At 36.2% G+C, this 17,101-nt stretch overlaps 1 protein-coding gene across 1 annotated transcript in view; it reads right to left on the bottom strand.

Annotated features, from left to right (window-relative positions):
• Positions 1-1,823: 1,823 nt before the first annotated feature.
• Positions 1,824-17,101, bottom strand: part of SEC16A (SEC16 homolog A, endoplasmic reticulum export factor) — a 45,007-nt gene continuing 29,729 nt past the window's right edge. Inside the window, exons 22-31 of the mRNA XM_044661272.1 lie at positions 15,646-15,693; positions 15,291-15,443; positions 14,605-14,685; positions 13,847-13,903; positions 11,230-11,344; positions 9,847-9,984; positions 9,330-9,415; positions 7,309-7,383; positions 5,675-5,749; positions 1,824-3,475 (exon numbers count right to left, since the gene is read on the bottom strand). Coding sequence (XP_044517207.1) covers positions 3,407-3,475; positions 5,675-5,749; positions 7,309-7,383; positions 9,330-9,415; positions 9,847-9,984; positions 11,230-11,344; positions 13,847-13,903; positions 14,605-14,685; positions 15,291-15,443; positions 15,646-15,693 — 897 coding nt within the window. The 3' untranslated portion in view covers positions 1,824-3,406. The remainder of the gene's footprint in view (positions 3,476-5,674; positions 5,750-7,308; positions 7,384-9,329; positions 9,416-9,846; positions 9,985-11,229; positions 11,345-13,846; positions 13,904-14,604; positions 14,686-15,290; positions 15,444-15,645; positions 15,694-17,101) is intronic.

The raw sequence follows: 17,101 nt of genomic DNA on the forward strand, positions 1-17,101 counted from the left end.
AGGGCGGTGGGGACCCTTGGAAGGTGGGGGACCGGGGATGCTGGGGTCGGGAAAGGAAGGAGATGCTGGAGGTGTCAGGGAGGAAGAAGAAGGGAGAGGCTGGGCTGGGGAAGAGGTCACGAAAAGGGACGCGAAGGGAAGGGCGAGAAGGAAGAGGGAGAGAGACCAGGAATGGAGCAAGAGGCTGAAGGGGATGGGAAGGAGGGCAGTCATGGGGCCGGGTGGGGGTGGGGGTCGGGGCGGGACAGGCAGGGAGAGGCCAAAAAAGGGGATAACGGGAGGGGGTGCTGAGTGATTCGAGGAGGGGGCCCTGGAGAGAATGAGGTAGTGCAGGCCAGAGATGTTCCCCCCTGAAGTTCAGAAAGGGTCAGCGCTCACCTGCCCGGACCCCGCGCCGGGGCCCCGTTCCCCGGGCCGCGCTCTCAGCTCTGCTCCTTAGCAACCGCGCGACTAAGGCCGGAAGGGTGGCTCTGGCGCCGGGACGGGGAAGGGGCCAGCGCCCCCTAGAGGCTGGAGGTCCAGCACTGCTGTGCAATTGCCTGCCTGCCCTCGCGCCTTTCCTCAATCCCATCCACCCATCCTCCATTCCCCACCCATCTATGCTATCCAATCATGCACCTATCTCATCAACCATCCGTTCATTCATCCACCTATCCAGCCATCCATGCATGCAACTCTAGTCATCCATCTGTCCCTCAGTTCATGGGCAGGATCTTCCAGTGAAAGTTCTCTGCACATCTTGTGGACCCTCCTCCTCCGAACTGAGTTGGAAAACCATCCATCTGAGCCTCTCTCTCTCAGTCCATGGGCTACTAGTGGCTTGCCTTTTAGACTAGAGTCTCCAGGTAATGCTTTTATTAAAAATCCAATATTCCTCCCTCCCACCAAAATTGGGAAGCATCCCTGCATCTGCATCAAGTTTCCCCAAACCCCAGAGGGAAAAAATGTCATGTACTCCAAATGAGTCTGTGAGGGAGAGTGGGAAGCAAAGAACGGTGAGCAGTGGGCAGCCACTGACTAGCTCCTATTTATTTCTAAAGTAACAAAGTCCCTAGAGCTCCAGATCCAAGAGGAAGGAAGAGGACTTGAAATCTATTAGAGCACTGGGTACCTGCCTCTATGTGGTAACTGTCACCTGTGTCTCCCTTTTTTTTTGTAAAGTGAAGGAGTTGGACTGAATTATCTCTCAAAGCCCCTTCATAAAGTTATAAATCTCCCCTACTTTGAGAAGCAATATGACAGCAATCTATTTGATAATGCATTGCTTATAGACAAGTATTAGGATCTTCTTCATGGTTGCTTTTTAGGGCATTCTCCACAAATGGAATTAATAACTAGCAATTATATAGGGCTTTAAGGTACTCTTAACCTTATTTTACAGAGATGAGGAAACTGAGATCCAGGAAAGTTTGATTTGCTTAGGATCACACATTAACTAAATGTTTGAGGCTGGATTTGAATGTAGGTACTGATTCCAAGTCCAGCACTCTATCTATTAGGTCACCTAAACACCTTGAAGAGTAGTTTAAACGGAACAGGGAATTTCCATAGTTATCCATTATCTTTTCTTTCAGTGAAGACAGCATTTTGTGTGTAGTCTGCAGTTTTCATAGGATTCATATGTTTTACTATATATCTCTTCCATGAATAATAAAATGTAATTCCTATTTTGGTCATATCCCATAGAGAGTAATGAAAGTCTACTTTAAAAAAAATTTGGATGTGGCCAAGACTTTGAAGAAGTTGACATGGAACCAGGATAATCATTTTACTTAATTTAGTTTGCTACCAATAACGACAAGAAAAGTAAAATATGAAAGTGCTCCAGAGCGCAAAATATTTTATTTAAGAATTTACAGTGTCAAATCTAACACTTTTAGGAAAAATAGCAGCTCCCAGATCAGAGGAAGCCTTCTTGAATTAAAAGGTGTTTGGCAGTCTATGCGGAAAGAACAATCAGCAGCAGGGCTGAACTGTAGGAAGCCAAGGATCCAAACAAAGTTTTGAAGACCAAAGAAAATCATATTGACTGCTGATGAGAAAGTCCAGGAGTTAAGATTATGGACTAATAAACAAAAGACTGTAATTCCACCAGGACTTGCCTTTTTTAGAAGTTGAAATTAGTGAATTCTAAATTTAATTGTACAACCCTGCAAAACATTTTGGAATTTAAAATTCTCTCCCCTATTTAATCCGAGTATTAGCCAGATAAAAAGGACCAGTGCTAATTCCACATTTACATCATTTCTATTCTTAGAGGTTCAAATTCCAAAGTTAACGAATTATTCATCTTCCCCCAGCAAAACCTAAAGAAAGTATGACCTATTGATTTTATAAATATTAAATCTTCTCTCTCATTGGGCTTCTTCAGACTTAACAAGTTATGAATAGTTTTTAAAATATTCTAAATTAAGCCTAAAAGATTTTCAAGTTCATTAGGTAGAGGTCTATATTTGCAGTTTAGCATGACTGAAATTCAACATATTAGCTACTTAAGACCCTAAAATGGAAGCTGTTTGGGGGCAGAAATAACAGATTCCAGGATTTCAGACAGTATTCTATTGTGTTTAACCATTTTCAAGATGTGATCATTGTAATTAAACTGTGCCAATAGTATGAGAGAAAAAAAAGGCAACTTAACCATATTGCACTGTAAAAAAAAAAAATCATTCCTCAGAAGAGTACAGCATTGACTATTATACAAAGAGCTTTTCGTACTATACAATTTCTTTTACAATAAGCCTAAACACAAACTACATACATACTAGATAAAATCCAAACCAAATTTATTACAGTCACAGTTTTCATTTAACAATGGTTAATTTGGATCAGCTGTGGCCCCGAAGATCTGTATGCGCCAGTCATAGCCTAAGATACATGTTCTTTTGCTGATGTTCTCTTGATAACTGAACACCCTTCATATAGAGACAAACATCACTGTAACTTTATGTGCATTAAAATTAGTCATGGTCCTAGTAAGGCCACAGAGAGTTAGGTGAAAATGGAAATGTACTTGCTACAGGAAAAGAAATGCACTTCTGTAACTAGGGCAAATACTAACTTTGCATTCTTAAATCACTCTACTAGGTTCCAAAATTATGAGGATGAGGAAACTGCTTTTGGTTGCAGATCTGAAGTTGGTATGAGTAATAGATATCAGCTATTTCCCTCTAATGCTTCATAGATTCAGCCTTTCCAACAAGGTTCCTAAATAAAATGTGGAATTATTGGTGACAATAACTCACACATGGACTGCAAGAAAGGAAACCAGAAGAAAAATCAGCATTAAATTACTGTTATGCCAATTTCAGAACAGAGTAGCTATACCATGTGCAATAAATCTGAATTATCAGTATATCAGAAGGATTTCAAGTGTCCCAATAGCTAATCCAAAGTATAAAATAGTCTACTTCAGTGTTGGGTATTTTCTCTGACCAATTCTTCCCAGCCTGGAACTTCCAGCGATAGCAGATGGCTGAAATAAAATAAATTGCATTGAGTCAAAGACATTATTATCCCAATTACATGTAAAAATAATAAGCTCTTTTATAAGGTATGATTATATGGCTAATTATGTGCAAGGGGTGGAGAGAATCAAACTAAAGTGGAGGAATATGATAAAAATTAAACAAGTCATTAACAGTCTAAAGAAAAATAAGTATATTTTTCTAAGTGAAAAGATACTTTACTATATAACCATTATAACTAGTTTAGCTATTATATTTTGAAAACCTTTAAGTTGCCTGTGGCATCTGATTAAAAATTAAGTTTAAAATGTAATGCCATTTCAACAGTAAAAAGATAAAGAGGAAACAAATTGTTAACAATTATTTTTAAAAATGTTCAACCTCACCAATAATCAAAGAGATACAAATTAAGACCAAATTGGTAAAAATAATTAAAAGCAACAAAATCTAACCCTTAGGAAAGGCTGTACAGAAGAAACAGGCACACTGAATCATTGCTCAGGAAATTACAAACTTGTAAAATATTTTTGGAGAACATTATAGCAGCACACAGTAAAAGTCACCAAAGAATACTGATGGAGATTTAGAAGGAATGATTGAAAAATTAAGATATATTATTCATTGAACCTACTTTAGTTAAAGACTTAACTAAACAAGATTAACTTGTACTGATGCATAATATTTAAGTTTACAATATGGGAAGTGATTTAAAATTTTTATTTCCTTTAAAATAGTTTAATTTTCTCTTTAAAAAAAGCTTTAGGGATATCCCTCGATTTGGGAATGGTTGAAGAAACTGTGATATATGATGGTGATGGCATATGATTGTACTGTAAGGAATGAGGAACTGAACTAATGCAGAGTGAAATGAGCAGAACCAAGAGAACACTGTACACAAAAAGTGAAACACTGTGGAATGATCCAATGTAATGGATGACTTTACTACTAGTAGCAATGCAATGTTCCAGGATAATCCTGAGGGACCTATGAGAAATGAATGCTGTCCACATCAAGAGAAAGAACTGTAGAAATGTAGAAGTAGAAATGCAGAAGAAAAACATATGACTTATCACTTGTTTACATGGGTACATGATTTGGGGTTTTGGTTTTAAAAGACTGCTCTATTGCAAAAATGAATAATATGGAAATAGGTATGAAGTGATAACTTTGTGTAACAGAGAAATTGCTTGTCAGCTCTGGGAGGGGGATGGAAAGAAAATGAATCATGTAAACATGGAAAAATATTTTTAAAATAATTTTTTTAAATAAATAAAAGCTTTAGGTTTGACTGGCTAACAGTAGAAAACAATGAAGTTTTAATATAAATAGTTATTCAATTAGTCAACATTTCTGTAGGTATGCTCCTAACAACCTCGAGGTGGGAGAGGGAGGATGCGGTAAGAGAGAACATGTCCTACAATCAGGGCTGTTACAAATTTAGCAGAAATAAATGATATGCTATCAAGGTAATCTATCAATGAGTATGAGCAGATAAAACACATGACTGAGTATATAAAAAGAAAGAAAAGGGGGGGGGTGGCTGGGTAGCTCAGTGGATTGAAAGTCAGGCCTAGAGACGGGAGGTCCTAGGTTCAAAGCCAGCCTCAGACACTTCCCAGCTGTGTGACCCTGGGCAAGTCACTTGACCCCCAATTGCCCACCCTTACCACTCTTCCACGTAGGAGCCAATACACAGAAGTTAAGGGTTTTAAAAAAAAAAAAAGAAAGAAAAGGAAGTCTAATAACAGGAAAGAAGAAGGAAAGGGGGAAAAATGGGAGGGAAGGAAGATATATTAAGCATTTACTATGGGCCAAGCACATTACAAATATTCTTATTTGTTTCTCATAACAACCCTGGGAGGTAGGGACTATTATTATTCTCAATGTGAAAACCAATACATACAGAAGTTAAATGACTTGCTATGTAACAGGGCCACATGTTCGAAACTGCATTTGAATGCAGAGTCTACCTAACTTCAGGTCTGATTTCTATTTACTATACCACTAGATGCCTCTAGACCTGGCAGGGAGAGCAGAATTATGCCAAAAGATTAGAAAAAGAAGAAAAATGGATAAGTTGCTCCAAGAATGTTTTTTGGTATTTGGGGGTGAGGAAAAGTGGAATGGGCAAAGTAGCAGAGGGAAAGAATTATTAAACATATACATATATCATAAATAATAGTAAAGATGGAAAGTATGTCACCTACTTGTGCAAACTGAGATGGGTTATAGAATGGTACAGTTCCCACTGGAGGTCCTCCTGATGATGGCAGACTAGGAGGCTGAAAAACATGAATAATCCACTTAATTAACACCATATTAAAGAATAAAATTTACTTTCCCCATTTGCTCTTTTGTAGGATATAGGTACCATTTCATAAAGTATTTATTATTTCTATGGAGAAATTATTGAAAATTCACATGGAAAGAGAACAGATCTTAGGCAGTTCTTGCAACCCTGGGGTTATCTGATGGCCCACAAAAAATGGTAAAAACATAATGCGGCATGCATAACCAAAAGAGCTTTGAAAACCAAAGCATGCACAAATTAGGAGAACCCAGCACCAATGCAGTGTTATTAATTAGCACTCTGTAGCAATTAGTAGATCTTACGTTATTTATAAGAATTTAAAAGGATCCAATAACAACATTCTCTATTTTAATATAAACATAAAAAGCCATGACCAACTTTTCTAGTAGCTCCAACATAAATAAAACTTAAGTCCATGATACACATAAAGATGAAGCACTCCTTTACTACTAAAAAAGGATGGTCATAGGGTAATTATTGTTACTCCCCTCTTTTGCTACAAATACATCCTCAGTAAGAGAATCTAACTTGCTTTCCCAAGTTCAGCATCTTGTTTTGGGCCTTCTGAGTCACATCTCACATTGGTGATATCAAATATTTCAGTTTAGATACTAAGAAAATGAATCCAAATAACATTTTCCTAAACAATGAGTACTTTAAACTAAGTTTTATCTTTAGTGTTAAGTAATATTAAAAATCATAACCCTTAAGACCAAATTCAGCAAGGAACACTTCATCCTTAGTTAATTTATGTTACATAAAGTAATAGGGTGACAAATGTTAGAAAGTGAACACATCTAGACCCCTACCCACCAAACCTTCCCCCCCAAAAGGGGGAAAATGGAATGAAACCAAAAAGAAAGCTTCCACTTAAAGCTTAACTGAAAACTGCCAGCCACATGTACCTGATTAAAATGCTGGCTTACTTCACGTGATAATGAACTCATTGAACTACAGCGCGAAAGCTACAAAATAGCAAGAACACACACAAAACACACACAAATAAAAAAAATCATCATGCATGTCACTGCCCCAAGCCATAAATTTTATTTTCAAAAGGTTTCATTTTGCCATTAGAGTCAACCAGATTTTGAATTCTAAAAAGCCAGTTAGTTTAAAATTCATTTTTTAAAAAGTAGTTTTATTTAGTAAGAAATAAATTAGAGTTGATAATAATTAGTTGGGGGAGGAAGGGAATCCATTTAATCTAAGCCAACTTCTCCCCTTTATAGTAGCATCTACTTGAGAGATAAAAAGAATTATTACATGCTATGAAGAGGAAGGAGAAAATAACAAAATTTAAACCTTAAAACTCTAAATTTTGGAACATTTTAAAATAGAACAAAGTGGTCCTGGCAAAAAAATTAACACACTTGATAGGTTTCATTTAAGTCTGTCTTTTTGCCTTAAATTTATACTTTGTCTATCAAATATATTAAAGGCAAAGCTCAACATCTTATTCAAAAGTTCAAACCAATACAAATGACCAAGAAATCATTACAGTTTCATCTGAGTGAGAAAAAATCCTACCTCTCCCGACTGGTGATCATCCATGTTTGAAGCTGCAAGTTCAGAACCAGATGGCAATGTGGCAGAATTTAACAACTAACCAGAAAGAACAGAAAAAAGATCACAGCTGTTCAGGTCAAATGATGTTCAAAATCCTTGGTATCAGGTAGAACAGCAATGGGTTGTAGAATGAATTTTCTCTTAATAAGAGAAACTTGTAACCTATATCCTGAGATCAAAATTATCTTTATTCCACTGGTACTATTAAAAGAAAATTACATGACATCAGCAAGGCAGTGTATGATAAACCCAAAGAGCCCAACTTTTGGGACATGAATCCACTATTTGACAAAAACTGCTGGGAAATTTGGAAAACAATATGGGAGAGATTAGGTCTAGATCAACATCTCACACCCTACACCAAGATAAATTCAGAATGGGTGAATGACTTGAATATAAAGAGGGAAACTATAAATAAGTTAAGTGAACACAGAATAGTATACTTGTCAGATCTCTGGGAAAGGAAAGACTTTAAAACCAAGCAAGAGTTAGAGAAAATTACAAAATGTAAATTAAATGGTTTTGATTATATTAAACTAAAAAGCTTTTGTACAAACAAAAACAATGTAGTCAAAATCAGGAGGGAAACAACAAATTGGGAAAAAATCTTTATAACGAAAAACTCTGACAGGGGTCTAATCACTCAAATATACAAGGAGTTAAAGCAATTGTATAAAAAATCAAGCCATTCCCCAATTGATAAATGGGCAAGAGACATGAATAGGCAATTTTCAGGTAAAGAAATCAAAAGTATCAATAAGCACATGAGAAAGTGTTCCAAATCTCTAATAATTAGAGAAATGCAAATCAAAACAACGCTGAGGTACCACCTCACACCTAGCAGATTGGCTAAAATGAAAGAAGGGGAGAGTAATGAATGTTGGAGGGGATGTGGCAAAATAGGGACATTAATGCATTGTTGGTGGAGTTGTGAACTGATCCAGCCATTCTGGCTGGCAATTTGGAATCATGCTCAAAGGGCTATAAAAGAATGCCTGCCCTTTGACCCAGCCATACCATTGTTGGGTTTGTACCCCAAAGAGATCATAGATAAACAGACATGTACAAAAATATTTATAGCTGCGCTGTTTGTGGTGGCAAAAAACTGGAAAAGGAGGGTATGTCCTTCAATTGGGGAATGGCTGAACAAACTGTGGTATATGCGAGTGATGGAATACTATTGTGCTAAAAGGAATAATAAACTGGAGGAGTTCCAGGCGAACTGGAGAGACCTCCGGGAACTGATGCAGAGCGAAAGGAGCAGAACCAGAAGAACATTGTACACAGAGACTGATATACTGTGGTAAAATTGAATGTAATGGGCTTCTGTACCAGCAGCAATGCAATGACCCAGGACAATTCTGAGGGATTTATGGTAAAGAATGTTACCCACATTCAGAGGAAGGTCTGCAGGAGAGGAAACATATAAGAAAAGCAACTGCTTGAAGGCATGGGTCGGGGCGGACATGATTGAGGCTGTGGACTCGAAACTACCACACCAATGCAACCACCAACAATTGGGAAATTGGTCTTGATCAAGGACACATGACAAAACCAGTGGAAAAGTGCGTCGGCCATGGGTGGGGGGAGTGCGGAGGGTGAAGGGGAAAATAGGAGCATGAAACATGTAACCATGTTAAAAATGATTATTAATAAATGTTAAAAAAAAATTACTCACTTTAAAATATTGTTTTAAAGGATTTCCTTGACTATTATAACTCAATAAAAAATAAAATCACTAAATTACAATACATAATGCACAAAATTTCCAACCTTTCTATTCTCAAGTTGGTGTTAAATGGGAAAAAAACCTTTAAGCATAAATGAATTTTTTAAAGAGCACATCAAATATTCATTTCTTAAAAGTCAAGTATAAATATTAAATGTTTTAGGGGCTTGGGTGAGGCGTAGGGGACAAGTGGGAGGGGAGAATGAGGGGGAGAATTAGCTCATTCTTTATGCTTTTCTACATTTTTGTTTACCTGTGGTTCAGTAGGAGGCTCTGAATCAGGTTGGTATGCATCTGGTAACTGCCCCTCTAGACCACTGTTTTCCAAAGGCTGTTCTTCTGCATTAGTGAGAGAGTGAGTGAGGAAAAGAGAGAGAGAGAGAGAGAGAGAGAGAGAGAGAGAGAGAGAGAGAGAGAGAGAGAATGAGAATGAACCATTTTGGTATCATTAAAACCAAAATCTCTTGGGGAGACTAAGTTATAATCACTTAAAAAAAAAATCCACGAAGGTCCTTCTAATGGTAGGGTCATTCTGAAAATGATTACGTACTATCACATGTATAGATAGAATGCTGGCTTTTTAATTTTTAAATCTTTAACAAAGGTCTTTACAAGAGAAGCACCAGAGGGTCTAATGTTAGTGAGTAAACTCATCATTGTTTTTCTTGGAGCAACAAAAAAAGAAATCAGCATTTAGAAATAAGGTTTGTTATTAACAAGATTAATGGCAAGGCTTTCATGGAGCAGAAGTTCATTTTTGTCTGGCATACCTGAATTGGGTACAAACAAGTTTGAAGGAATAGGAAGCGGTGCTAGTGGGGCAAATAAATCAGAGGGTGCAGGAACAGGTCCACTTTGTTTTGTTCCACTTGGGTTTAAAACATCAACATAACGAGCTCTTGTTCCTGCTGTGGAAAAAGGAATCCTAATTAATACCAACATAATCAGCTCTTTTTTTAAATTCCAAAAGTTTAATTTTTATTTTTTTAGGGAAGAAATGACAAGAATTTAAAAACTATATGTAGTATCTTAAACATTGTGAATTTAGGGTTAGAGCCAGAATATGAGTGTACCTCACTTTAGATACTATGTATATTCTTGTCTATTTTTCTTCTTTTGGTGGGGTGGGAGGTGGAGAATGGGTAAAAAGAAGATTATTTCACCACTTTCTATCTATGTTATTTTCTCTCCTAAAGTTCTATTCTGATGCCTCATTGGGTCATGAAGGTGATCCTGATTCAAGAAGTCTAGGCCAATATAGTGCAAACTGGCATATTCTTCCAAGATAATGAAATTTTGACATAAGGTATCTGCTTGGCCAGTGTCTGGTGAGCTAAGTAAGCTCCAAGAGGCTAATGAGTAGGCTAGCTGCAAGGTAATAGATTTTTTTCTATCATAAAAACTCTGAGGAAAAATCATCTATTAAGAGAGGTGTTAAAACTTGTTTCAGTGTAATATTCAAATCAATAAAATTATATATCCTTGAAACTTGTTTTTAATTTCTTCCTTTAAAAAAAGTTAATTTTTAATTTCTCCACAGCTACACCAAGAAAGTATAGTATTTGCCAATCTATAAAAAACATGGGGTCAGGGGGCAACTGGGTGGCTCAGTAGATTGAGAGCCAAGCCTAGAGACAGGAAGTCCTAGGTTCAAATCTGGCCTCAGACACTTCCTAGCTATGTGACCCTGGGCAAGTCACTTGACCCCCATTACCTAGCCCTTACCACTCTTCTGCCTTGGAGCCAATAAACAGTATTGACTCCAAAACGGAAGGCAAGGGTTTAAAAAAAAAAATGGGGTCAAAGGAGCTGAGTCTCAGACCTGGTTGAGCTTCTTACTACCTCTGAAAACTTAGGCAAATTCCTTTCTTCTCACTCTATGTCTCAAGTTTCTAATCTGTACATGAGGAAATTGGCCAACATAATCTCTTAGGTTTCTGCCAATTCGATATCCTATGATTCTAAGACACTACATGTACTAAAAGAGTTGGGTTTGTGTGTATACATGCCCTCACCTTTAAAAGTCAGTAAATGTTTTTAAAATGAGGCAAAAACTAACTTATCAATCATCTTCCATAATTCTTGGATCCAAAAAACATTTGTATGAGGAATAAAACATGTTTTCTACAGTCATTCTAATTTGATATTATTACCTGCTTTTCTGGAAAACATGTTAACAGAGGCATTGGGGGGGCCACCAGGACCAGAAGGAGCAGCAACCTGAGGAAGCTTAGGAAATGATGTTGGAGGTGGAGGTGGTGGCTTGCTCTACAAAGAAAAAAAGATTCAACAGCTAACTTAAGGAACAAAATAAAACATAATCTGATAAAAATTGAACATTACATCTAATGAATTTCAAGAGTGAAAGATAAAATTTCCAAATATAGCTGAAAAACAGTTATTTTTGGTTCTTAAAAAGTCTTTTCCCAATAAGAAGAATTTGGAAGAAATAGATTTTCTTCGACTTTTTTACACCATATGACCATAATAAGTTCATAATAGGTAAATGACCTGAATATTAAAGATTATACCATAAAAAATACTAGAAAAGAACCAGATGAATTATGTCCCATGGCTAGTGGGGGAATAACCAAAAAAGTATAATGGAGGAGTCCAAAAGATCCAAAAGATAATACTGATTCCATGAAATGGAAAAGTTTTTTCACTAACAAAATCACAACAAGATAAGGGGAGAAGTCCTCTTGGAAAAAAAAATAATTGCATCATATATCTTTGCCAAGAGTAGACAAGAGAATAATACAAATATAGTGGACCAAAAGTCATTCTCCCATGAATAAAATGGTTAATGGATATGAAGAGTTCTACCGAAAATTATTACTAAAAAAATGTTTGGTTTAAACCATTAAAGAAAGATCAATGCAAATTAAAACTCTGAGGTATCATGGCAAGTTAGTGAAAAAGACAAAAAATGGAAATTGTCAAGGAAATGGTAAATATTGAGAAGTTGTCAAAAGATAGGTACACTAATGCACTGCTGGTGGATCTGTGAAGTGGTCCAATCATTCTGGAAAGCAATTTGGAATTATGTCAAGAAAGTGACTAAAATGCTCTAATCACTTGATTAGAGAAATACAAATTAAAACAACTCTGAAATACTCACTCATACCTATCAGACTGGCTAATATGACAGAAAAAGGATTGGATGTGGGAAAACTAGGACAGTAATGCATTGTTGGTGGAGCTGTGAACTGATCCAACCGTTCTGGAGAGTGATATGAAACTATGCCCAAAGGGCTTTAAAACTGCATACCCTTGCCCTTCAATTGGGGAATGGCTGAACAAATTGTGGTTTATGCTGGTGATGAAATACTATTCTGCTCAAAGGAATAATAAACTGGAAGAATTCCATGTGAACTGGAAAGACCTCCAGGAATTGATACAGAGCGAAAGGAGCAGAGCCAGAAGAACATTATACACAGAGACCAATGCACTGTGGTAAAATTGAATGTAATGGACTTCTGTACTAGCAGCAATGCAATGACCCAGGACAATTCTGAGGGATTTATGGAAAAGAATGCTACCAACATTCAGAGGAAGAACTACAGGAGTGGAAACACAGAAGAAAAACAACCGCTTGAACACATGGGTTGATGAGGACATGATTGGGGATGTAGACTCGAAACAACCACACCAATGTAACTATCAATAATATGGAAATAAGACTTGATTGATGAAACATGTTAAAACCAGTGGAAATGTGTGCTGGATATGGGGGTGAAAGGGAGGGGGGGGCAAAGGGGAAAGTAAAAACATGAATCATGTAACCATGGAAAATTTTTCTAAAAAAATAAAATAAAATATTTAAATAAAAAAAAAAAAGAAAGAACACTACAATACCACTACCAGGTCTGTAGTACAATCTAGAGATTATAGAAAGGGGGAAAGACTTGTTTCTTCAAGATTTATAGTTGCTCTTTTTGTGGTGGCAAAGAATTGGAAACTGAGGGAATGTCAATCAACTGGGGAATGGCTTGAACAAGTTGTGGTATAAGATTATAATGGTATAAAACTGTGCTATAAGAAATGATATGAAGGATAGTTTAAGAAAAACCTGGAAAGACCTATATGAACCAATGCAAAATGAAGTGAGCAGAGCCAGGAGAACATTGTACACAGTAACAACAATATTATATAATGAAAATTTATGAATGGCTTAGAAACACAACACCAAAGAAGTCAATGATAAAAAGAAACTTCTCAAAAATATGTTAAAATTGTTAAAGCAGCACTTTTTTTGTAGTTGAAAGAATTGAAAAATAAAGTACATGTTAATCTATTAGGGTATACTATTTATGGATAGTAATGGAATACTAATTACTTTACTACAAGAAATAATATGGTAAATACAGAAAAATATGGGAAGACTTTGATGCAAAATGAAATAAAACTGGGAGTCCAATATACACAATGATCAAAGCACAGTAAATGGAAAGAACAGCAGTCAAAAAACAAAACAGAATTCCATTAAAGTATAAAGATGAAGAAAGGCCCTGAGACAGATATGAGAAAACACTTTCCTCTCTGTTTGCAAAACGGGATAACTAAGGATATGGAACACTGCATATGTCAATTTTTAACTTTATTCCCCCTTTCTTTTCTATTCTTTACCATAAGGAAAGGCACTCTCTCTCTATAAGAGGGATAAAGTATTAATGGGAAATGAAGGTAAAAATAAAAGATACCAATAAAAATTAAAAAGGGAAAAAAAGGTTTTTCTTTCTCAGTTATAACAAATGGTTTGTTATTTACCTCTTCTTCTGGCTCATCCAAATTCACCCAGCGCTGTTTCTTTCCATCCCATACAATCTGTAAAGATTTTTTTTTAATTAAACATTTATTAATATTCGTTTTTAACATGGTTACATGATTCATGCTCCTACTTTCCCCTTCACCCCCCGCATCCCCCACCCATGCCGACGCCCATTTCGATCTGTAAAGATTTTAAATAAAATAAAATAACATTAAGAGATTAGTTCATGACATTTAGTTCTTTAATTTATCTAGCCAATTCAAAATTTGTCAAAATTTCTATATGGTGTTTAGATTGAAATATAGAAGATAGAACTGCTCTTAGAGGGTTCCAAATCACTTAATGATTTTATGCATATGTTGCTTATTGTTTTTCACTTATGTCTGACTCTTTATGACCCCCATGATACATATCATGCCAATACTGTCCATAGGGATTTTCTTGGCAAAGATACTGGATTAGCCTGCCATTTTTCTTTCTATCCTGGATTAAGGTAAACAGAGGCTAAATGACTTGCCCTAGGGCCAAATGACTATTATTTAAGTGTCTAAGACTGTAATCTGAACTCAGACCTTCCTGATTCTAGGATCAGTGCTCTATCCAGGAGCCACTTAGCTGCCTCCATTTTATCCATAAATATCAACTGTTGATATATTTCTAATTTCTATTAAAATTTCTACATTTGCATGGTTTTAAATATATTTGTAGGCTTAAAAAGATATGAGCAAATCACTTGGTTATATTTAAAAACACTTACTGATTTGTTTGTGTCATCTGGCAGATGAGCTTCTGTCTTTTTTTTCCCATGTATCCAGCGAGAAAACCAAGACTCACCACTCTACACATTAAAAAAAAAAAAAAAGCAAAATAAGTACACATACTTGGAAATTTTTCTTCTGAAAAATATCAACAAGCTAATGAAGGTATTGTATCATCCCTAAGAATAACCCCATTTTATAAGTTAGGGAGTAAAGAAAAGAGAGCCAAAAATATAGAACTATGTGTCTCTTAGTCTTGTTGGGGGAATTGGGGGGAAGTCGAGACTGGATCTCTTTACCTCCAGAATGGACATGCAGCAGCCACGAATGAACCTGATCCTCCTACTGATGCCGACTGTCACATGAACTTTTGACCTGCCTGCTTTCTGACTTTGGGCAGCCTGTCTCGACAATTTATCACTCTTACTCACAGCTAGAATTACTGCAGACACCTGATTGCCTTAACCCACTGCAGTAGAAAACCCGTAAGCTCCAGTGATCTACCAACCTCAGCTTCTATAGTGGCAAGGTTTTAAAAGCATGTGCTACAATGTCAGGATCCATATTCTAAATTATAAAATATTCCCTCAAAATTGTAAATTTATCTTCATGTACTGAAGACTTTATACACAAGGCAGATCTGTTTTTACTAAAAATCATCCTTAAAGATATGATGTGCTTTTACCTTTTTAGGTTCCTTGGACTCTTTTTTGACATCTTTGGTTGGTCTCTTTACTTCAGAAGCAAAAGTTGGAGAAGGAGAAGGCTGCTGCCCGGCAGAGTTAGAACGCTCTCGTCCTTTATAGGATTCAGTGTTTGGACACTTTCTGGAATACTCCTATTCCAAAACACGGGAGATGCAGGATTTAAGTCAGTGCTACCCTTATATACTGACTTAAAAGAGATTAGAAATCACTTTCACAAGGACCTTAAAAAAATGTTACTCAGATGGCAAAATAACGAAATGATTCGAACTAAAAAAAAAAAAGAGCTATAAACAAAGATGGAGAGCTAGTAAAACCAGCACAGATGTACCATACCATGTGTGCTGAAGACTGGGAGGTAGTTCTGGATCTTCGTCCTGGCGCCTGGTAGATAAAGTGAGCACATGCTTATTAGTAAGCAACTAAATAAAGACTCTTTGCAAATACTAAAGTTTTTGCATAAACATTTAAGTAAATTCTGAAGCACAATGAGAAGCAGCTTGGAATAAGAAGCACATTTGCTCTCCAATCTTGCAGGAAATGAAAATAATATTATACTTGTGAATTACATACTGATTTTAAACACTTTTAAATAAAAGTTTCTATTAGGTTAGACTTTAAGTACCCACTTTTAATTTTTCTAGGGACAAATGATTAAATGTTGCAAAAAGTAGAATCAGAGAGGCAGCATGGATAAACAGTTGGCCTTAAGAGTCAAGAAGATCAGGGTTCAAGTCCTACCTTTGACATATACAACTATACAACCTTCAGAAAATCACTGAACCCCTCCCTCTAAGTACCGTAGGCAGCTCTCTCCACTGTTTTATGACAAACAAGAAAAGCAGCCAGAATTTCTAGGTTGCTCAGATGGTGCTGGTTTCTATTGCTTTAGAACAAGTCCCTTACTAGGAACTCCAACCCCTACGAAATCATAGGTCTGGTTTAAAAAAAAAAATGGGTGAGTGGGTAGGTGTTGTCAAATAAACTGATAACAATTAAAACTAACTAGAACATAATTTACTGTACTTAAAAAAATGAAAACAACAATAAATTGTAAGCCCTGGGGAAGGTATTTATAAGAACATTCCTTATCTTGGGTAACCAAAAGTTTCTTTTTTCAAAATTCAGGTCATTAATCTTTAATAGTTTAGCTATCAGCCCCAAAAAAAGATTCCTAAAGGTGAAAAACACCTAATAGCTTAATTTAATAGCTTAAATAGGAAGCAAGGCACTTTTAAAGAAGATGTTGCTTTACATTAAAAAGCTCCTAAGAAATTCTGGCTCAGGGTAAAAGAGTACCAAACCTGGAAAAAGAACTTGGGTTCAAATCTGCCCTCTGACACTTCCCTAGGCAAGTAATTTATCACCAATTGCCTAGTCCTTACCGCTTTTTCTGTCTTAAGAGTTGCTACTAAGGCAGAATGTAAAGGATACCAAAAAAAAGAAAAGAAAAGAAAAGAAAAAAAAAAAAGAAATTCTGGCTGCTCTTCTTGGCTACTTTGTTGTGAAACACTGGAGATATTTAATATAAAAAATAAACTGAGATTATAGGAAATGTCAGAGACTCAGAAGAATAAAACCTCTAGGACGGTAGGAGCATGGGGATTAGGGATTCAGGAATATGGATACTAAAAACTATATAATAATGATAAATATGAATGCATGGAAATATGTAATTATAACAACATATAAGCAATTTTATATATCTAAGTATTTTTACTTAGTTAATTTTACTTAAAGTAAAGCCCTCATCTCAATCTCAATATGAAAACATCTAACTCTCTTCTCTTTT

This window comes from Gracilinanus agilis, chromosome 2 (genome assembly GCF_016433145.1).
Source record: "Gracilinanus agilis isolate LMUSP501 chromosome 2, AgileGrace, whole genome shotgun sequence".
NCBI lineage: Eukaryota > Metazoa > Chordata > Mammalia > Didelphimorphia > Didelphidae > Gracilinanus > Gracilinanus agilis.